The sequence below is a fragment of the Eutrigla gurnardus genome, assembly GCF_963514095.1.
Source record: "Eutrigla gurnardus genome assembly, chromosome: 16".
Taxonomy (NCBI): domain Eukaryota; kingdom Metazoa; phylum Chordata; class Actinopteri; order Perciformes; family Triglidae; genus Eutrigla; species Eutrigla gurnardus.
This window is the reverse complement of record NC_139927.1, coordinates 22989687-23013675: the sequence shown is the minus strand read 5'-3', so window position 1 is coordinate 23013675 and position 23989 is coordinate 22989687. Positions and strand designations below refer to the sequence as shown.

General features: G+C 48.4%; 1 protein-coding gene across 1 annotated transcript; it reads left to right on the top strand.

Moving 5' to 3' along the window:
• Positions 1–4384: 4384 nt before the first annotated feature.
• LOC311026747 (uncharacterized protein) lies at positions 4385–11273 on the top strand (the record flags this gene model as incomplete). Its single annotated transcript, XM_084030445.1, has 3 exons — positions 4385–5876; positions 8859–9230; positions 11263–11273. 3 exons carry the CDS (start codon positions 4385–4387, stop codon positions 11271–11273), a joined length of 1875 nt encoding a protein of 624 aa, XP_083886571.1.
• Positions 11274–23989: the final 12716 nt, after the last annotated feature.

The following is a 23989-nucleotide window of genomic DNA, read 5'->3' as shown; positions in this document are numbered from 1 at the left end:
GGGAAAAGGGAGTGTGGGCAAGTGGTTGATGGTGTGTACATCGCGCCCTGGCATGCGAAAGCAGCGGGGCACTTTGAATGCTCTCCCTCCGCAGAGAACCAGATGAGGCGTTCCGATGAGGGAAGCGGTCTCACCTGTGCGGCGAAGGCACAGCTGGGGAGAGTCGGCATAATGAGAGGGGCGGAGATAAAAGCAGGAAGAGATGCCCAGAATCGCTGGAGTAGCTACGGCGAAACATCGGAGAGGTGAATGTGGAGGGTAAGAGAGAGACAGATTCAAGCGCTGTGTATGACCCCCTTAGGACGGAGAACCCTGCTGGCTGCCCGACCCCCGGATCGTCTGATAACCCCCCTGTGTACCGATCCCCGCCTGCCTGACCGCCATTCCCCCTGCCGAACCCTGGACCGTAGGACTACCCGAGCCCGGACACCGAACCCCGCACTCGCCCAAAGACGCCGCCTCATCTGCCCCCGCCCCCGGATCGCCCCCGGAAGCGACCAGAGAAAGACCAAGATCTATAGTTGTTAAATTCCTGCGTTTTAAGGATAAGGCTGCAGTCTTGCAAAGGGCCAAGAACCTCAAGGGCACGAAGATATTCATCAATGAGGACTACACGGACGCTGTAAGACAAAAAAGGAAAGAACTGATGCCAAAGATGAAAGCAGCACGTGAAAGAGGAGAGATAGCCTATCTCAGACACGACAGGCTGATCATCCATCCTCGCACCAGCACCCCATGTTAAGTGGGGTATGAATGAAGGTATGCCTACATAAAATACACTTTTAACACATTTAGGACTAACACAATCATGTCACAACACAAACAACCAAAGAGAGGCCTAAGTATTGCACATATTAACATAAACAGTCTTAGGAACAAAATAAATGAAGTCACTGAAATGTTATTTGAACATAAATTGCACATTCTTGCCATCTCGGAAACTCACCTGGACTCTTCCTTTGAAGATACGGAGCTAGAGATTAAAGGTTACAACATTTACAGAAATGATAGAAATAAATATGGTCGGGGAGTAGCTTTTTATGTTCGGGATCACATGCCTGTGAAAATATGTACTGATATGATGCAATACAACATTGAAATATTATGGTTACAAGCATATCTACCTCATCGAAAGCCTATACTGTTAGGATGCTGCTACAGACCACCCAGCGCTAAGAGTGAATATCTTGATACAATCTGTGATATGTTAGATAATAATGCTGTTGTGGGTCAGGATATTTACTTCATGGGAGATTTTAACATTGACTGGTTTGCTAATAACTGCCCTTTGAAGAACAAGATGCAAACTGCCACAAATACATGTGGACTTACTCAAGTTATAAATAAACCTACGAGAATATGTGTAAAGCAGGATGGCACTAAAACATCAACGTGCATAGACCATATTTTTACAAATTGTCCAGACCTGTGTAATAATATATTGTCTGTGCCCATCGGCAGCAGTGATCACAACCTGGTCATAGTTGGAAGAAACATTAAAGTAAGTAATCCTGGACCCAAAATTATTTTTAAAAGGTCATATAAACGGTTCAATCAAGATGTATTTGTTAATGATGTGAAAGAAATCTGTTGGTCTGAAGTCTTAGCAGCCAATAATCCTGAAATTGCTCTATTGAAGTTTAACAATTTATTTTTGCCTCTAGTGGAGAAACATGCACCACTACAGAAGTCTACTGTCAGGAATGCCAAAACACCCTGGTTAGATAAAGAAATTAAAGATGCTATGAGAACGAGAGATCAAATGAAAAAAACTGCAAGTATAACAGGAAATATATGTGACTGGGACCTCTATAAGAAAATGAGAAACTCTGTTACCAAACTTAACAGGAAAAAAAAGAAAATTTACTTTGAAAAACGAGTTAACGAGGTAGGAAATGATAGTAAAAAACTATGGAACATTTTAAATGATCTGACAGGGAGAAAAAACAAAACGAATCCATCCTTTATGGAGGCAAATGGCAAGTTCATCACCAAGCCCAATGAAATTGCAAACTATTTAAATGATTATTTTATTAGCAAACTAGAAAAAATAAGAGAAAACATGTCTAATCTAAGTAATGATATATCTCACCTATTAATAAGAAATAAAATCATGAATGGAAAAAACCCCAAGTTTAAACTGGAGAATATAAGCACTAACAAGGTAAAGGATTTCCTAAAAAATTGCAAAGACAAACCATCGGGTGTTGATGGCCTTGACAGCAGGCTTCTCAAAATAGCTGTTGATCAGATAGCTCCTGCATTAACCCATATAATCAATTTAAGTTTTATGTGTGGTACATGTCCACAAGCATGGAAGCAGGCGAAAATAATCTCACTGCCAAAAAACAAGAGAATGCCCTTTTCCAGCTCAAATAGCCGTCCTATAAGTTTATTACCAGTATTAGGAAAAATAATGGAAACGATTGTATTTGAACAAATTAATAATTATTTATCTGCGAATAACATTATCTGTAACTCTCAACATGCTTACAGAAGGGCTCACTCCACGGCAACGGCGCTGACTAGCATGTCTGATGATTGGCTTAGAGCAATTGATAACAAAAATATGGTTGGTGTTGTATTTCTGGATTTCTCAGCTGCTTTTGATGTAATTGATCATCACTTACTACTAACAAAACTGTCCTGCTATGGCTTTGAGCAATCTGCACTTAATTGGTTTTATAGCTATCTATCAAACAGGACACAAACAGTATTTTTTAACGGCAGCTACTCAGAAACCAAAACCACGACATGTGGAGTACCTCAAGGGAGCTGCCTTGGTCCTTTATTATTCAGTATTTTCACAAATGATTTACCGTATGTATTAGAGAAAGCTAACACAGTTATGTATGCGGATGACGCAACCATATATACATCAGCATCTACTAATAATGTATTAGAAACTATTATGAATAAGGAACTAGAAAGTGTGGCTGAATGGGTTAAAGAAAACAAGCTGGTCCTGAACATATCTAAAACCAAGTGCATGATTGTAGGCTCAAATCATAATATTGATAGAAATCCTGTATTAAATATTAAAATCAAAGATATCACTATAGACCAGGTACATGAGACCAAATTGCTGGGAGTGACAGTTGACAACAAATTATCATGGAAAAAACACATTAATAATATGATTGCAAAGATGGGTAGAGGTATATCAATTCTAAGAAGACATGCAACTTTTATAAATATAAACATCTTGAAAACAGCAATCCAATCGATAATATTATCACATCTCGACTATTGCCCAGCAGTTTGGTCAAATGCCACTGGAGACATGTTAAATAAACTACAATGTATACAGAATAGAGCTGCCCGCACAATACTGAAGTGTGACTACAGGACAAGGATAATTTATATGCACAAGAAACTTAACTGGTTACTGGTCAAAGACAGACTATTGTACTCACTGTTTGTGGTTATTAGAAATATATCTGTCCTAAAAACACCTGTTATCTTGTTTAAAAACCTCGCTTTTAGTGCAGAGAGTCATAAATATATCACCAGACATGCAGCTGTAGGAAACTTTACATTACCTAAAGCAAGATCTAACGCCATCAAGCGTACGGTTTTGTATAGAGGTATGAAAGAATGGAATTCACTGCCGAAAAATATCAAACTCACCACGAACACAAAGAAATTCAAAATATTAATAAAACAGCATTTATCAAAGTAAGACAACATGGTATATTTATATATGGAGTATATTTCGATGGAGATATGATATGTGTTATTATAATGTATATTCTGTAGAATGAATGTATATACAAGTATGATGTGTGATGTGTAATGATGTATACATATATGATATGTAGAAATGTGGGTAATAGGATTAGTATGTGAACAATTAATATAACGAAGAATGAATGAAGCACAGTTAAGAAATGTAAACACTTATTCTGTTTTTGTTTTGTTAGGTTAAGCATATCGCTCACTTGTTTTTTTGTTTTAAATTTTTATAATGTTTATGTTTTGTGTTTTCAACTGTATATTTGATACTGTTGGACCCCAGGAAGAATAGCTGTGGCTTTGCTGCAGCTAATGGGGATCTTAATAAACAAACAAACAAACATCTTCGCGCCCCTCCCGACGGCGCCGCCCGTGCGCAACCACCACGCCGACGGCCACGAGGACCTCACGGCGGCCCCCACGCTGCACAGCTCCAGCCCTGTTCCCGTAATAAAATTGCAAAAAGCTGATTCTAGTGTGGACAGTGGTTTTTCTATTGGGATTGGTCACGTGGCATCCCTCCCCACACCTGAGGGTGCCACATATGGTGGAGAATGCGGGCACAGACACCCGCCGACCAATATCAATAAAAAACCACTCCCCACTACGATGGCAGCAGCTCGCTGAGCTGTGCGCGCGCCTGGTGGACATGCAGCGGATGCAAATGGAGCAGACGGGCGCCTTGACCCAGAGACTACTGAACCTCGAGCCGAAGAAGCAGATAAACCCGGCCCGGTTCCTAATGAAACGAACCGACCAAGACGACGTCGAAACCTTCCTCTTAACATTCGAGAGGACGGCCACCAGAGAGGAGTGGCCCAGGGATCAGTGGACCGACCTGGTGGCCCCGTTCCTCACCGGAGTGGCTCAGAATGCCTACCAGGACCTGTGTGAGGAGAGAGCGGTCCCCTATGAGGTACTAAAGACGGAGGTCCTGAAAAGACTGGGGCACACGATGATCTCTAGGGCACAACTCGTCCATGACTGGACCTTCAGCGCCACCGAGTCACCGCGGGCGCAAATGTATGAGCTCACGAGGCTCACCAACCGATGGCTGGCCTCCGAGCCAGCGACCCCGGGTCCGGTGGAGAGGGTTATAATGGACCGGTTTCTACGTGCCCTCCCCTATGAGGCCAAAAAGTTGGCCTGCCAGGCTAACCCCCAGACGGCGGAGCAGCTGGTGACCCTCGTGGAAGGCCACCAGGCCGCGCAGGTGGTGTTGCGGTCTGCCCGGGCCCCTCGGACGGAGGGTCCTGCCCGTCCCCGAACGCCAGCTCCGGCCCCGGAACCAGCCCGACCCGCTCCTCAACCGCTGGGGGAACGTCGGACCCCGATGACGGAAAGCCGGCGATGCTTCACGTGCGGCGACCTAGGGCACCTGTCCTGGGCGTGCCCCCACCGCCAGGACGTCTCCATGCCGTCCGCATCCTCGGAGCCCTCAACCCGGAAACCCTGCGGCCTCCTAACAGTCTGCTGGGGCCAGACTGACGATTCCTCCCCGATGACCCCCATCCGTCTCAACGGCCGCGACGCCAAGGCCCTTCTGGATTCGGGCAGCGCCGTGACGCTGGCCCGGCCCGAATACGGCCCCGGTGAACCCCTTCCAGGCACGCTCGCCGTGACGTGCATCCACGGCGAGACTAGACAATATCCCACAGCACTCCTGGAAGTACAGACTACGAGGGGGACATTTAGGAATAAAGTGGGGCTCGTGCCGGACCTCCCCGTTGAGGTCCTCATCGGGAGAGATGCGGCCCTGTTTCCAGCCCTGTGGCGCTCCCTGGCGGATCGAGGCGGGGCCCCGAAAGCATCCCGCAGCCGGAGAGCTCCCCGCGGCAACCCCCTCTGCGGCTTCCAGGATGGCGAGAGCGGCGACTCCACCGAACCACTGTCCGATGGCGCCGCCAGCGCCGCTGCCGAAAGGGCCGAGGAGGAAGCCCGCCCCGCCGACCCCGACCGGAGACCTCTCTCCCCCGCCGAGGAAGCGGAAGACCTGCTAGAGATGTTCCCCCTCGGCTCGGACGCCCCCCCCCCTGGCACCCCGACTGACGGGACGATTCGGAACCGCCCAGATCGAGGACCCCAAGCTAGCCAACGCCCTGAAGCAGGTAGCAGTGGTGGACGGCCGACCAGTACAAGGGGTAAGACCACTACACCACCCTTTCTTTGCCATCAAAAATAAATTACTGTATCGGGTGATAATGGAGGCCGGGGAACAAATAGAGCAGCTTGTTGTGCCGGGGCCCTTCTGTCGTTTGGTCCTCCAGCTCGCCCACAGTCATCTACTCGGCGCCCACCTCGGGGTGGAGAAGACACTGGAGCGCGTGGTCGCCAGGTTCTACTGGCCGGGGGTCAAGAGAGCGGTGGAGGACCACTGCCGGCAGTGTCCCGATTGCCAGATGGTAGCCCCGCGACCCCACGTAAGAGCTCCATTAATCCCCCTCCCCATTATAGCAACTCCCTTCAGCAGGGTCGCCATGGACCTGGTGGGACCCCTGCCGAAGAGCAGCAGCGGACACCAATACATCCTGGTCATCCTCGACTATGCCACCCGCTACCCCGAGGCCATCCCCCTCCGCACTATGGCCACGAAAGGTATCGCCAGGGAACTGGTCCTGCTCTTCAGTCGAGTCGGCATACTGGAAGAGATCCTCACAGACCAAGGTACGCCCTTTATGTCGGGGTTGATGAGGGACATGTGCAAGTTGCTACGCATCAAACAATTACGCACCTCGGTGTACCACCCGCAAACTGACGGGCTGGTAGAACGATTCAACCGGACATTGAAAAGTATGCTCAAAAAAGTAATGGAAGTAGACGGGAGGAACTGGGACCAGCTCCTCCCTTTCCTCATGTTTTCCATCCGTGAAGTTCCCCAGGCATCCACAGGATTTTCCCCTTTCGAACTACTGTACGGGCGAAGACCCCGGGGTCTCCTGGATATCGCCAAGGAGGCCTGGGAGCAGCAGCCGTCCCCGCACCGGACCCTGGTGGAGCACGTGGAGGGGCTCCGCGACCGGATGGCAAGACTGTGGCCCTTAGTGAGGGAACATATGGCCGAGGCCCAGACGGCGCAGGCCCGGGTCTACAACCGGGGGGCCCAGCCACGGGAGTTCCAGGTGGGGGATCAGGTCTTGGTGTTGATCCCCACGGTGGAGTGCAAGTTCCTGGCCCGGTGGCAGGGGCCCTATGAAGTAATGGAACGGGTAGGGGAGGTGAATTACCGGGTGCGACAGCCAGGGAGGCGACACCCCACCAAGATTTACCACATCAACCTCCTGAAGAGGTGGCTGGCCCGCGACGCCCTCTTCTCTCTCTCTCTCTCTCTCCCTCAGAAAACACCGGTGAGGGAGTCGGTCGCCATCCCCATGGGGGAGGAGCTCACCCCCCGGCAGACCCAAGACCTCAAGGAGCTGATACAACGGCACCAGCGGGTGTTCTCCACAGAGGCGGGCTACACCACTCTTATCGAGCACCCCATCCTCACAACCCCCGGGAAAAAGGTAAAATTACGCCCTTATCGAGTGCCCGAAGCTAGAAAGAAGGCCATTAAAGAAGAAGTACAAAAAATGCTAAAGGCAGGCATCATCGAGGAGTCCAGAAGTGAGTGGTGTAGCCCTATTGTGCTTGTCCCCAAACCTGATGGGTCAATCAGGTTCTGTAATGACTTTCGCATGCTCAACAGCATCTCCCAATTCGACGCCTACCCCATGCCGAGCTTATCGAGCGCCTGGGCAAGGCCCGCTTCATCTCCACCCTCGACCTGACCAAGGGGTACTGGCAGGTGCCCCTTGCCCCCGGAGCCAGGGAGAAGACCGCCTTCTCAACCCCCAACGGGCTCTTCCAGTACTGCCGGCTCCCGTTCGGGTTGCATGGGGCCCCGGCCACGTTCCAGCGGCTGATGGACCAGGTGCTTCGGCCCCATCAGGAATACGCCGCCGCGTATCTGGACGACATAGTGGTACACGGGGAGGAGTGGGGGACCCACCTGGCCCAACTGGAAGCGGTACTCCAGGCCCTGCGGGAGGCGAGGCTCACGGCTAACCCCCAGAAGTGTCGTCTCGGCCTCCAGGATGCTAACTACCTGGGGTTCACCATTGGGAGAGGATGCGTGAAGCCCCAGATAGGGAAGGTCGAGGCGATCCGTGAGTGGCCCCGCCCCCAGACCAAACGACAGGTAAAAGTGTTTTTGGGCCTAGCCAGTTATTACCGCCGCTTTGTCCCCCACTTCTCCTCCCTCGCAGGCCCCCTCACCGAGCTCACCAGAAACCAGCAACCGGACCGGGTAAAGTGGACCCCGGAAACGGAAGAAGCGTTCGCAACCCTGAAAGCAGCCCTCTGCTCCGACCCCGTCCTGGTGACCCCTGACTTCTCCCTCCCCATGGTGGTCCAGACCGACGCCTCGGAGACCGGGGTGAGTGCCGTCCTGTCTCAACTCCAAGACGGTGAGGAACATCCAATTACATTCATCAGCCGCAGACTGTTACCCCGAGAAAAGAATTACTCTACGGTAGAAAAAGAGTGTCTCGCAATAAAATGGGCGGTAGACAAACTCCAATATTATCTAGTAGGACGGCACTTCACCCTGGTCACCGACCACGCACCCTTGGTCTGGATGTCCCGCAACAAAGATACCAACGCCCGCATTACCCGCTGGTTTCTGGCCCTCCAACCCTTCTCCTTTAAGGTTACCCACAGGTCCGGAGCAGCCCATGGGAATGCGGATGCCCTGTCCCGGCGGGACGCTCTGAGCTGCTGGACCGCCCCTCCCACAAGGTCGGGGCTAAGGGGGGGGATATGTGGCGCCCCCCGGGTAAGGATGGGGAAAAGGGAGTGTGGGCAAGTGGTTGATGGTGTGTACATCGCGCCCTGGCATGCGAAAGCAGCGGGGCACTTTGAATGCTCTCCCTCCGCAGAGAACCAGATGAGGCGTTCCGATGAGGGAAGCGGTCTCACCTGTGCTGCGAAGGCACAGCTGGGGAGAGTCGGCATAATGAGAGGGACGGAGATAAAAGCAGGAAGAGATGCCCAGAATCGCTGGAGTAGCTACGGCGAAACATCGGAGAGGTGAATGTGGAGAGTAAGAGAGAGACAGATTCAAGCGCTGTGTATGACCCCCTTAGGACGGAGAACCCTGCTGGCTGCCCGACCCCCGGATCGTCTGATAACCCCCCTGTGTACCGACCCCCGCCTGCCTGACCGCCATTCCCCCTGCCGAACCCTGGACCGTAGGACTACCCGAGCCCGGACACCGAACCCCACACTCGCCCAAAGACGCCGCCTCATCTGCCCCCGCCCCCGGATCTTCGCGCCCCTCCCGACGGCGCCGCCCGTGCGCAACCACCACGCCGACGGCCACGAGGACCTCACGGCGGCCCCCACGCTGCACAGCTCCAGCCCTGTTCCCGTAATAAAATTGCAAAAAGCTGATTCTAGTGTGGACAGTGGTTTTTCTATTGGGATTGGTCACGTGGCATCCCTCCCCACACCTGAGGGTGCCACAATATCTTTTGAAAGCACCGATGGCTCAGCCTTACTTAAGTGTTCAGTAACTTGCTCAAGGACACTTCAGCATGCAGGTTTAGGAAACAAAACCTCCTTAGTTTAGAAAAAACTAGAGCTGTCAATGGATTAAAAAATTTAAATCAGATTAATCACAGGGTATCTGTCAATTTATCACAATTAATCAACATATACCCGAAAAATTCCCATTTCCTCTGTATATGGTCGTGGGAATGGAAAGATAATAGACTATGCACAGATACCACTTCTTTTTCAGACCAAGTACAAATACTTAAATTGCAGTACTGATATGAGTACTTAATAATAGCATTATAGTTCTAACAATTACTTTGAAAACATTCAGCTTTGTGTTTTCCTGATATAAAAAAGACAAGGGTTTGCAGTAGGGGTATTAATAATTAACTGTTTAACCTGCTGTCAGTTACACAGTTAAAATAAATATTCAAGATACAAAAGCTAAGAGACTCAGAGGAGGAGCTTGTGTTCCTGAGTAGGAGCAGACATAGTTGTTGCTAACTAAAGGGCTAACTCCCATTACTTTAACTATCAGCTGGCTGACAACAAGACGGGACCTAAGCTTGTGTCTAGTTGTAGCATGTATTCACCGACAGATAAACGGTACCCACAATGCACTGCTATGTTCACGCTGTAATGTAATGTTACTGATGCTGATTACTGATTACTGATGACACACACGTTCTCTCTCTCCCTATCGGGCACTCGCTAACGCTACATGCTAATGGCTGTAGTACATCGGTGAAACTGACAGATTCTATCAGCAGACACAGTTGACTTCCCAGCCAAATTAAGTGATGTGGTGGAGACTCACAAGACTGTGTAGCTTCATACTGTAGCAGCTGATAAATGATGATGTAACATGTTTGTCCATCAGGTTATTGTTGCAGCTTATTAGGCTCCATGGGAGAGGTTAACGTCACGGTGCTGCAGTGTCGTAGTCATTGTATCTTAGTAGTTTTATGAGGTGTTTATTGATTGTTCCATCTTTGTTTTTTAATACTCAAACGTCCCATCAGCCAACAGCGTTAATGCGTTAAAAAAATTAACGTGTTAATTCCACAAATTAATCGCCCCGCATTGAGTTAATTTTGACAGCCCTAGAAAAAACACATCTTATCGAATCAATATATAAATATTTAATACTACGTCACTAGCTCTGAATGTTACATAGTCACGTAGATGCGTTTGATTTGTGTTTCCACCACGTAAAAGGATTCTAATTGACTTTACATTGGTATCCTTTTCATGCTGAGCGACACAGTTGTCCCCTTTCACTTCATGAAAGTTATAACTTCATAAAAGACTTGACAGCCAAAAACAATGATGGCGATGGCCAAAAACCACAAGATGGAAAAGGCCAAAAACCTCAAGATGCAAACAGCCCAAAACCAAGATGACAACGGCCAAAATCCAAGGCATGGACATGGCAGAAAACCAAGATGGTGACGGACAAAAATCATGGAAAAATTTACAATTTGTTTTCCTGTAGACAAAATGAATATACTGTTTCTTGAGGTTACACGAGACTAGGCTGGACCGTAGAAGTGGCTGCAGCCAGATTACAGGGAAGCAACACACCTTTCATCCAGGTGTCTTTGGTGGAACAGCTGTGCTGCTCGGACTCAGCTGTGTGCAGTATCGAAGAACATCTGAACGCATCCGGTTGGCTCAGCAGAACTCCTGTCGGCCTCTCTTTGGTCTTCATCAGTATCCAAAGTATTTTCTCAGCCTCAGTTTGGCTGCTCTGTCTGATCATCATCATTTCCATGACTGTGCACAGCCACAAAACAATAACTGCTGCCCAGTTTGTCTTTGAAATCCTTTGTTCACCTCAGCGAGTTTCACTGTAAAAGCTTTCACATTCTTCTGAGGCTCAGCGGCTGCAGGCACTGACCTTTAACGGCCGAACCAAGCTGCTATGAACTACCGAGAGCTGTTGAACCTGCCCTCAGTCAAAAATGCTCCATTCTCTTGTTTCCCTCTTAGATGAACATTAAGCACTTGATCTTTAATCATGTTTTCAGGACAACAATGGAAACATTGTTCTCATGTAACTCCAGACAGATGTAGACGGAGGAGGATGGTGTTGGACTTACCTTTTTAAATTAGTTAAAGGTCAACTGGTAACTGATTTAATACGGACTGTCTGCATTTACAGTAAAGGTCAGATTCTGATCTTATTTGTTTGGTTTTGACCATTGACCTTTGGTCCCAATCAGGTACAGTCCTGTAGACTTGGACACTCTGCACATCAGACTGACAAAATAAGTGGATTGCATCAGAAAATACTTTTGAACAATTCATAAAAAGTAACCAATAATAAAGAGAAAAACACTATTGACTGTCATTTGTTGAATCCATACCGAAGCAGAAGCGTACCAACAAGCTCTAACATGTTAGTTATTGAGCTTTAGCAGTGCTGGTATGGGAATGTTCTTACATTTGGACAGAGCCAGGCTAGCAGTTTCCAGACCAGTTGTGCGTTCATCGTTTCCAGAGCTGGTTCTGCATACAAACAAATAACGTGCGTGCGACGTCAGGCTGCGGTAGGCTAAATTATTTACGACGGCAGTAATGGACAATTCCCTTCCCACCTGTAGGGGGACCGAAGAGGAAAAGTTCTTAAGTGTTGCTTTAAAGAGACAGTGTGTAGGAATTACTCTCATCTAGTGGTGAAATTGTATTTTGCGTTCAAACGAATAGTGCATTTATGTCCCTCCTCGGCGGTTCTAGTCTTCAACATGGTGGAACGACATGGAAGCATCCTGAGGACTTACCCTTCCAATGTAAATACAGATAAGAAATTCTTTGCTTACGAGGATAAATCAGATTATTGGCAGAGGTGATTATACACTTACAGTATGAGGACCTATACTGTATATGAATTAAGATATTGATTTTAGCTAACAAATTACCTAAAATGTTACACACTGTCCCTTTAATGCTGAGATATACGAACATGAACAATTCATGTCTCTATACACAAAACCAACAGAGTGAATTTGAGTATGAGTCTGGGAAAATGAGTGTCAACATGCTGACAGTGAGTCTTGTGTTTTGATGGATGTTCTGGAGGCCACATGGGCCCCGCAGCAGCATCTGGAGCCCGAATGCTTTGTTCTCTCTGTTGATTCTGAAGGACAAAGGAAGAAAAGTGTGACCAGCACACACACTCTTGTCTGGTTGGATTCATGCTTGTTGCGGTCACAATTGTTGCAGACCATTTAGTCTCATGGTAACACAAAACTGAAGAATGGAGCCTCTTTGGGTGTCTGAGGGGCCTATTTGAAAGCTGGAAACTTGTTTGAACACAGATACTAGAGTATACTTTTACTAGCGGTAGGGGATGAAATCAACACGGCATAGTATCTCAATATTTTGCTTGCCAATATAATTTTGATACATAAACATCAAGTATTGATTTTTTATTGTATATAAAAACTTGTTTTACAATACTTTGAACAATTTTCCTAAACTCTTATCATACCAACACACCTACCACACGCAATTTGCAATACTTAATTTCATACTCAAAATCACATGTTGTAAACTAAACTCCAACATTTATTTTCAAAATACAATAATAATAATAATAATAATAATAATAATAATAATAATAATAACTTTATTTATATAGCACCTTTAAAAACAACAGCATACAAAGTGCAGAGCAGGAGAAGCAATAGGTAGAGTTTAAGAGTAAAGATAAGATAAAAAGACAGTAGAAAGTCAATAAAATATAAATAAATAAAATTAAAAAGTTAAAACGGGCAACATCACATAAAAGCAAGTCTATATAAAAGTGTGTTTTGAGAAGTGACTTACAGTTTTTTACAATCGCTAAAACAATTTTTTCAATACATTTAACAATTTTCCTAAACTCTTAACACACCTACCACACACTATTGGCAAAACGGTTTCATACTCAAAATCACACATTGTAAACTAAAATCCAACATTAATATTCAAAATACAATAATACACTAACACAATACGCTATGTCTACTGAACACTAAAACATGTTCTCTTCCAACAGGAACATTTAGTCATAACACAATGTCATAAAAACATCAGATGAAATGACAAACTGCATTATTGTTTATGTGTCAGGTCTGCCCTCCTACAATAGACAGTATAATGTAGTGATCATAGATTGTGTTTTGCTCTACAGTTTCTTTTGAAGTCTCTCCACATTTGTGTTTTGTTGTAAATACATGCATTTTCTTTCTTTTGCTGCAGAAATGCAATACAAAAAATGAATGACCCATCTCAGAGTAGCTTTATACAACGTACGGTTTATGAAAAAAAAAGGCAGTGACAGAACTACTGCAGTAAAGGCTGATTTGGACCAGGGCCCGGTTCCCGAAACCTTCTTAACACTACGTCATTCATAACCCCTACTTAGAGTTCCTACATTTCGCGTGTTTCCCCAAACATTCTTTGCTACTAATCTCTTTCGTACGTCATACATTGGTAAGGGTGGTCTGGAGTGCTCTTACAGCCTTCTTAGCTCTACCGTATTGATGTTTCAGCTCCTGACGCTAGTCGCCGCCATTGAACAGTAATCCAGAAATCACTGTTGCGTAGGGTTGGGCGGTATGAGCAAAATCTTATATCACGGTATGAATAATTTCATATCACAGTAACGGTATATATCACGGTTTGGTTTTTCCCCCTGTAAATTCAATTAATGGCTTAAAAATAACCATACTATCGCATTTGATCATTTTCCTCTTTTATTTTAATTTTCTTGCTTAATTATCCAATCACTCCACAGGGAGGAAACATGGCTATGAAATTAAATGCACATCGGAAAAAAGGAACGCAAAAATACAAACTCGGACTGGGGCTTGGGAGGAAGATCGTGACATGACGAGAGACGAAAGACGAACTGGCACAAGACAAGGGGAGACGCAGACTTAAATACACAGAGGGATAATGGGCAACAGGTGGAGACAATCAGGAATCAGTCAGACCAGGAAACACATGAGGAAGGGCAAGTGACCTGAAACGAGAGGGGAGTTCCTTTCAAAATAAAACAGGAAATGACAAGACAAAAACCAAGACGAGACAAACCTCACTGGCGTGACACCTTGGCTGCGTTTCAATAACAGTTTGAGTCGCCCTCGCTCACTTGCCCTCAGCCCTTGCTATGACGTCACACAGAGGCCCCTTGGAGGGTGGAGGGAAAGTGGGTGGAGGGGGAGTGAAAGAGGTAAATGGAACACACCTGCCCTCGTTCACCAACAGCCCAGACAATCATGGATCAACCACACGTTGTTGGAGTAGCGCTATACTGCCTATTCCAAATTACACAAAATATGCAGAGACTCATTTCATTGAGACGAAGACGTATTCTGCGCTTGATGGCAATACGTCGGCTTATATACTTACACTTGTAAACGGTGGGCTCTGCCATAACTCTGCAACAGACAGTCTAATTGCACAATTTAATTTTCTACTTTCTTCTTTCTTCTTCTTCCTTGGTGGTGAATAGACAGCAGACACTGGTGTTTGAGGTTCATTATCGCCACCGCATGGACATATTTTTCGTGCACCACTGCAATGCATTGTGGGTGATATACAGCTCTGAAGTGGCCATCGTTGTTCACTCGATCACTCAGCCCTCAAGGGTCGATCTCACGGAGTTCACTTCAGCTGTTCAGGGAAATGGAACAGCCCTTAAGATGGCGGCGGGGATTCCCCCGAGGGCAAGTGCTTAGGGCAAGTGAGCGAGGGCGACTCAAACTGTTATTGAAACGCAGCCCTTGTTTCTCCTAAAAAAGAAAAATTTAGACACTTCACTAATGAACAATTATAGACCAATATCAAACCTCCCATTTTTGAGTAAAATCATCGAAAAAGCAGTTTTTAAGCAGCTGAACGACTTTATGGTAATGAACAACTGTTTTGATGTCTTCCAGTCAGGATTTAGACCACACCACAGCACCGAGACAGCTCTTGTCAAGGTCTTCAATGACATCCACTTAAACACGGATAATGGTAGAATTTCAGTCTTGGTACTACTTGATCTCAGTGCTGCATTCGACACAGTCGATCACAACATACTCCTAGACCGTCTGGAAAACTGGGTGGGACTCTCTGGCACAGTATTAAAATGGTTTGAATCCTACTTGAAGGACAGAGACTACTTTGTGTTGTTGGGACCTCACTAGAAGGACTACACAATGCGGCCTACAGAAACCTACACATGCGGCCAGGACAATGGGACAAAGGAGATAAAAAACTACAACCACCATTTTAGTGTCACCTCCACCTGGTCACGGGATCTGACGTCACACCGCTGGCGCGCCATTGGCTGCGAACTGCATGGGACTCCAGGGGGTCCCCCGGACCAGCCGTAAGCTATAAATCCCGCGGCCATCAGAAAAACTTTCTCTCTCCAAAGTAACTCACGTTACACCAGGAGGTGAATATAACGTCTGCAGCGTTTTTCCTTTGTCCTAGGCCGCAGTCTTTTCCCCAAACTCGCTGGACGAGCAACAGACTGTTTATCCCTCTTTTTCTCTACTCGTTTTATTTTTCTTTTGTTTATCATTTTGGATCCCGAGGAGACCAGCGCGACTCTCCCGTTCCCCGCGGTAAGAAGAAACTTTCTTCGTCCCAGCTGCCAGCAGAACGGATAACTCGACCCGTCTTTGTCTGAAATCAGCTGACTAAATCGCCGAGCCATGCGATTGTTCCTGCAAAAGGAAGAAATACTAACTGTTTTCTTCAACTAATTGGATCCGGCGCTGAACCAGCGCCCCACAACTACCGTCCGCTGCCGGCGTGAAGAAACGCCATCAACGCACGGGACGGAAACCTCACATCGACGCATCTCACATCGACAAAAGTAAGAGGCTATTTGTCTGGGCAGAAGCAGAGATTCGATAGTGTAGGACATGCTTGTAATTCTTGTTAATGTGTTTTAAGTTCTGATCGCGGATCGCCGAGTCCGTTTGTTCATGTGCTGCTGTATGTGAATGTTGATTGTGTACCCACAAAGCTGGGTTGATTTTCTGTAACAGTGTTTGCGACTAACCTCCGCCATATTCGCGAGCTCAGAAAACCTCTACTATCAGTTAAAAGACCGGTCTCGCGGAATAAATTCCAGTTCATTCACGCAAGCCCGTGTGATAGCAGCACGGCTTTCTGTCCCTCCGGATATCGCTCGCGCATTTTCTCTCTCTTTGTTTGTGACCCGCTAACACACACACACACATACACGCCGCACACACGTGTCCTAAGCCAGCTGTTCCCGGCGGCCGCTAGGGACATAGCTACATCTGGTGGCTACATACGGCTATCTCTCTCTCTCTCTCTTTCTCTCTCTCGCTACTCCGTCAGACCTCAGTGGCTCCGCCCCTGAACGCTGCGAGGAATAGCTCCACCTCTCTCTCTCTCTCTCGCTACCCCATCGAACCTCAGTGGCTCCGCCCCTGAACGCTGCGAGGAATAGCTCCATCTGGTGGCCGCCCATAGCCACCTCTCTCTCTCTCTCTCTCTCTCTCTCTCGCGACACGCACGCACACACACGCACATGCACGCACACGCACGCACGCACACACACGCACACACACACTCCACGTGTGTCTCTCCCTTTGTGTGTTAGGTAGTTAGGTAATAAGGCTTTGTTAATTGCAGTGTTATTGATTGTGATCATTATTACTGATTTTAATAAATCTTATTATATTATAACTAGCGGTCTCTTGTGCTTGTTGTGTATATGTCACTGGATAACAGCAGGTTGTGAAGGCTAGTGCTTGAATTTCACGCCTTTTTAATTGTTCGATTGGTTTTGTACTCCTATGCCAATGATCACGATGATTGGCATGTGAGTATAAAACCTCCATATTGAGACTGAATACAGTTTTAGGTTATCTTTTCCCTGATCCCAGGGTGGTGCCCCGTTTATTCATGATTATATCATGATGATAGATTAAATATAATTATTAATACCGATAATCACATTGATATTGATAGTTAACTGTTGATAACCAAATCTGCCCCTGCTACAACCCCAACATAATTGGTGCCCCGTGTGAGGGCTTCTTAAACCAGCTTTATCCAGAGATTTATGCACAATAACCTGAGAGGTATATAATAATAATAATAGTAAATATTGTTATTGTTAATATGATTGTTTAGAAATTGATTTTCAAGGATCGATTTGTTTGTTCCCCATTACTATTTGCCAAGCAAGTACAGTTGAGGGTTGCATATGCATGTTGTGATTAGCCATTTATTGTTTAACAACAATACTAACAAACACAGGGTTAGGGAAACTAAGACGCGTTATAACACTGTTATCACTCACCAGAGGTGCTAGAGACACCTCACTACCAGTCCACAGACTGTAGAAGTGTATTAACATTTTCATTGTAAGTCACAGGTCGACGCCGCTCACCTGTGCACCCACATCAGCATAACAACATACATTCTTTTCGCTGTTAAAACCAAACAAGTGAAGCCACCGGGTTCTGCCTTTTACTAGAGGTAAAATGAGCAACTACGGCCCGAAAGAACAAGGAGCTGAGGCTCCCCAGGTATCAGTCGACGCAGACCTGCAGGATGCGGTCGCTGGTCTCATCCACCTGTCCCTTGAGGACAGGGAAAACCTGGAGCACTACGATGTAGTGACATGCAATGATCAACTGCAGGAGCTTGTTGATTATGTTAATCACCCGTCAGGGAAACCACAACGCACAATCGCTGACGTGGTGGGTCGAATCTTCCTCCTGTCTCAGCGCAGAGCACAACTGCAGAAAGCTGAGGATGAGGAGTTAATCAATCGACTGGGTCATGCGACCACCTCCCTGCGACAGGAAGTGGCCGAACTGAAGGTGGAGAGGGAGGAAGCCCTCCGCAGGCCATGCAGGGAGGAGGAGAGAGAACTCCAGCGTGAGGAAACTCAGGCTGCCCAGGTAGGTACACCCCAAGACACGGATATGCCTGACCTGTCCGACCTTGAAACCGCGCCCCCCACGGACGCACACCGTCCCATGCGCAGGGAGAGACTGGTACAGTCGGAAGAGGCCGAACGTCGGCGCTACCAGGCGCCACCATCCACCCACCCACTGGAACGAGAAGCCCCACCTCACAAGTGGAGCTACTCCCAGCGGGACGAGTCCCCACGCCGAAGTCTGAGCCATTTCCCAGTGGCTCGAAGCTCGACGGGGGATTCCAGATTCCCACGCACCCACCACCGACACTCGGTAGGAGGGTCACGCATGCCTCGGACTCCATCCCCACCTCCAAGGGGGAGGGGTCACTCTGTCCGAGACTATTACCGTGGTGATAACGGGTCGTCAAGTGAATCAGATGGCCCATATCCAGCCGCAAACCATGGCCTGCGCACCCGACAGTTAGAGTCCCTCGCCAGAGACATTGAACGGTTCGATCCGACTCACAAAGAGTCGGATATTGATGGCTATCTCAAAGAGATGGACCACTGTCTGCGTGACCTACCCCATGCCTCCTCACGCGAGAAGCTCAAGCTAATCTGGAAGACCAGTACCAGACAGGTCCACAGTTTCATAGAAACACTCGCACCCAGAAACCGGGACCGATACTCCAGACTTTGTGAAGCACTCAAGGAGGAGTATAGCCGGTACAGGGACCCCGCCTCCGCCACGCTCGGCGCCCTCGCTGTTCTACACAGGAAGCAGGAACCACCCAGGGAGTACTATAGGCGCTTCAGGGCCGCCTATGCTCAGGGCCGTAACTCCCCAGGAGTGGAGGAAGAGCCTGCCTTCAAAGCCCTCTTCCTGCATAACCTACACGAAAGTGTGCGCTACGATGTCACCATGCACTGCAGGACATACCGACTCACCATGCAAGAGGTTCGTAATTTCGCACAGATGTCATGGGAGACCCGGGTGCGACCCGCAAGGTCATCCGGGGAGGACGCCAGAGTCCTGGGGATCCAAACCGCGGAACACACAGGCCTAGGGCTGGAGGGAGATGAAGTGCCTCAGCCAAGGGTAAGTACTAGACCAGTACAACAGACACACCGGGAACCTAACCAGCAACAATGGCGACAGAACCAAGGGGGTGGGCGGAACGCACGCCCCTGGAATCACACAGAACCCAGGAACGAAAATAACCCCAGGAATAAGGTCCAGTTTGAACGCAAACAAGAGGGTAAGTATAATTCCTGGGCGACAAACTCCCGAATGAGAGAAAAGGATATGGACGACCTGGTCGACAAGCTGACAAAAGCAATAGGGTTGCGGCTCAACCTGGCCCAATGGTCACAGCCGGCACCAAGCTCCCCACAAAAGCCCGGCAAGAACCCGGACAGGGAGCCTCCGCCTACATGACTAGGCCGGGCCGTTCCCACTTCCACCGCCAAGGTTTGCTTGGTAGGATGGGCGGGGGAACCAAAATCAGACTCGGCAACCAAGGCCATCGACCCGTCGCAACCCCCTTTCTTGACTTTCCTAGGAGATCTTGTTCGCAAAGGCCACGCTAGACGCATTTATACCTCGGTGGTGGTAGGGGGGTGTGTCAACATCCTCGCCCTACTCGACTCAGGCTCTGAGATCAGTCTAATGTGCCAACGCACCTTTGCGGAGGTGACCCGAACCATGCTCTCCCTAGATAACCACTTCAAATTGAGCCCTGCCACGTTAGCATCACCAGCTACACGCAGGACAGGTCACCCATCACAGAATGTGCGTGGGTGGACCTCACGTTGCAGGGAGTCACTCTTGTGCACCCCATCCACATTTGTGCCATTGACACCGAACCACTTCCCATTGGTCAGGATCTCCTGGACCGGCTGGCACCGCTTATCGATTGCCATCAGGGGCGCATCTGGGCTCAGGTCGAGACGGCAAAACCGCTCCACCCCTCAGGTGGCCTGATGGCTTCCGACGAACGAGTCGCCGTCATCCAAGAGTCCAGAGACCCTCGACCAATGCGGATGCCTTTTCCAGAGCCTAATCCTGGCTCTGCTCGAACCGCACCGCTTGCGAGCCCACAACTCCAAGCCGGCGACTTGAGTGCTTTCCGACACCACGGATCCTTCCTGTGTCCGCTGGAGAACCGAAACCCAGCACTTTACAGCCCTCATCTGGTTGGCGGTGTGCTTCTCAATGACACCCATGTCCCAGAAGCGATCCTGGGGCTTTGGTCAGAGAAGACAGCCGTCAGTCAAGATCTGTGCCACCATCTGTGCCAGCATCAACCTCTCCCAGTTTTCGCGCCTCTCAACCACCACCTCCTTTCCGCAGAATCACCGCAGATTCACTTTAAGGCGGTGGGAGTGTGCGCCCTCTCGATCCGTATTGGGAAGAAACAGGTTGACCATTTCATAAGCGTAGTGCCCAAACTACATCCACCATTCCTTTTAGGTGCTGATACTCTGGTCAGACTTGGCACCAAACTGGACACGGTCAATCAGATTCTTTGGTCCCAGGCTAACGCTAAGAGCGAGCCCCTGCCCATTGAACTTGAACACCTGACATCAGGCCAAACCATCCCAGAGGCATGTCAGGTTGCCAGCGAAGTTGACATGATGGTCCCTGCCAGGACCGCAGGCGTCCCCATCCGGCTCGCCATCCTTAAGGGACAGAAGATGCCTGGCTCCCAAGCATTCTTCCAGGCCTTACCCCATTTCTGGGAACTTAACCTTACCGTCTGCGGCACACCCCTGCTTGAGTTGAACAATCGTTCGACCTACATCCTGGTCCAAAACTTAGACGATGTCCTTTTCACATTCCCAACTGCAATGATCACCATGGCCCGTCGTGAAACCCTTCACGGTGAAGCCATTTGTGGCACAGCATTGGGGAAAGGGGGTGATCTGGTCGTCTACGCATTAACGACTCAATCGACCGAAGCGACCTCAGGTGAGACACACCAACCACCTGAGGAACCCTATTCGGGCTTTGAATCTGAGATAAACCAACAGCTTGCCAAAGCAGATGCCCTCACTACCGAGGACCAGAGAGACGCGCTACGGAAGTTGTTCCACGACTTCCAGCCGATCTTCTCCCGAGACTCGCAGGACTGTGGGGAGACCCAACTTCACACGGTCCGCATCCCCACTGATCCGAATGCGCCACCGACCTTCGTACGCCAGTACAGGATCCCGTTAGCCGCATACGAGTCTATCCGAGACATCCTGGACAAATTGCTGGAGAAGCAAATCATCCGGGAGTGCAACTCAACATATAATTCCCCAATCTGGCCGGTCTTGAAACCCACTGGGAAATGGCGTCTCACCATCGACTACCGGCCACTGAACAAACAGGTTCCTCTCTCCCGCTGGCCCATGATTCACCTGGATCAGGAGCTAGCTAAAGTCAAGGGAGCCCGCTTCTTCTCAACGGTAGACATCGCTAATGGTTTCTGGACAATGAAAGTTGATCCAACCGACCAGTACAAGCTTGCCTTCTCCTTTGGGAACCGCCAGTATACCTGGAATCGCTGCCCTTTTGGGTATTTGAACTCCCCCGCCGAGTTCAACATTTTCCTCCACAAGGCGATGAGTGACGCGGCTGCACGCGGTAACCTCATCTATGTGGACGACATCCTCATGAGGAGTCGAACCTTCGAGATCGTCGGTAAGCTATCACCAGTGGCTTACCGCATCAGGGTCTCACAACCAAGGCACCCAGCCACACACAAGTGGGTTCATGCGAATCAGAGCAAGCCCTACAAACCTGTCACACCTCTTAGAGATCGCAGTTGCCGCACCCGAAAGGGGGAGGCAGTCTCCCTCTCACCCAGGAGAAGACTCACCATGGCCACAGCAGGGTAACCGCATGCACTAACACCTAAACATCAAACCCTTCTCACAGTGACAACAACTGCAGAAGTTAGGCAACACCCCCTCAGGGAATCGTAGCCACTGTCAACTTACACTCCAGCCTGTTTAATAACACCTTACATGCCTTAGATGCCTGGTCACGAAAATCCTCCAATCCGCTATTACAACTGTGGTGCAACCTTCATAAATGCGTTTGGTTTATAGTCTTGGCAATGCAATCCCGATCTCAGTAGACCCCAGGAACCTGGGCATAAGATTCATCCTCAATCTATCTATCATAGGGAAACAGGATACGCATAGGCTAAAGCCATACTAAATGTTAGGTTCCGGAGAGATACCACACACATCCCACAGGCTAACTCCAACCTCCACCCGGAGTAAGCCTAGCGACCACTAACCCCTTTCCTTTTTCCTTGCTTTCCTTCCGTCTTCGTTCTGTTTTTCATAATAGGAATGGGTCCTGTTTGAAATTTCCTGAATGAAATGATAATGCTGATGTTTGTATAAATTGTGCCTTAGTGATGTTTAATATAGGTTAGATAGTTAGAAGTCTCTGCCCAGAATTTGCCTCAATCTCTGCCCAGACTTTGCCTCAATCTCTGCCCAGACGTTGCCTCAATCTCTGCCCAGACAATGCCTCCATCAAGTTATGGACTTTAACCTGAATGACTGTTTAACCTCTTTTCCATGGAATATACAGACTGTTTGGACTTCCACGTGTTTCAAGGAATACATGGACGGTTCGGCCCTTATGTTGCTCCGAAGGTTGCGTCCCACACCTCAACCTTCAGACCAAAAGGGGGACTGTTGGGACCTCACTAGAAGGACTACACAATGCGGCCTACAGAAACCTACACATGCGGCCAGGACAATGGGACAAAGGAGATAAAAAACTACAACCACCATTTTAGTGTCACCTCCACCTGGTCACGGGATCTGACGTCACACCGCTGGCGCGCCATTGGCTGCGAACTGCATGGGACTCCAGGGGGTCCCCCGGACCAGCCGTAAGCTATAAATCCCGCGGCCATCAGAAAAACTTTCTCTCTCCAAAGTAACTCACGTTACACCAGGAGGTGAATATAACGTCTGCAGCGTTTTTCCTTTGTCCTAGGCCGCAGTCTTTTCCCCAAACTCGCTGGACGAGCAACAGACTGTTTATCCCTCTTTTTCTCTACTCGTTTTATTTTTCTTTTGTTTATCATTTTGGATCCCGAGGAGACCAGCGCGACTCTCCCGTTCCCCGCGGTAAGAAGAAACTTTCTTCGTCCCAGCTGCCAGCAGAACGGATAACTCGACCCGTCTTTGTCTGAAATCAGCTGACTAAATCGCCGAGCCATGCGATTGTTCCTGCAAAAGGAAGAAATACTAACTGTTTTCTTCAACTAATTGGATCCGGCGCTGAACCAGCGCCCCACAACTACCGTCCGCTGCCGGCGTGAAGAAACGCCATCAACGCACGGGACGGAAACCTCACATCGACGCATCTCACATCGACAAAAGTAAGAGGCTATTTGTCTGGGCAGAAGCAGAGATTCGATAGTGTAGGACATGCTTGTAATTCTTGTTAATGTGTTTTAAGTTCTGATCGCGGATCGCCGAGTCCGTTTGTTCATGTGCTGCTGTATGTGAATGTTGATTGTGTACCCACAAAGCTGGGTTGATTTTCTGTAACAGTGTTTGCGACTAACCTCCGCCATATTCGCGAGCTCAGAAAACCTCTACTATCAGTTAAAAGACCGGTCTCGCGGAATAAATTCCAGTTCATTCACGCGAGCCCGTGTGATAGCAGCACGGCTTTCTGTCCCTCCGGATATCGCTCGCGCATTTTCTCTCTCTTTGTTTGTGACCCGCTAACACACACACACACATACACGCCGCACACACGTGTCCTAAGCCAGCTGTTCCCGGCGGCCGCTAGGGACATAGCTA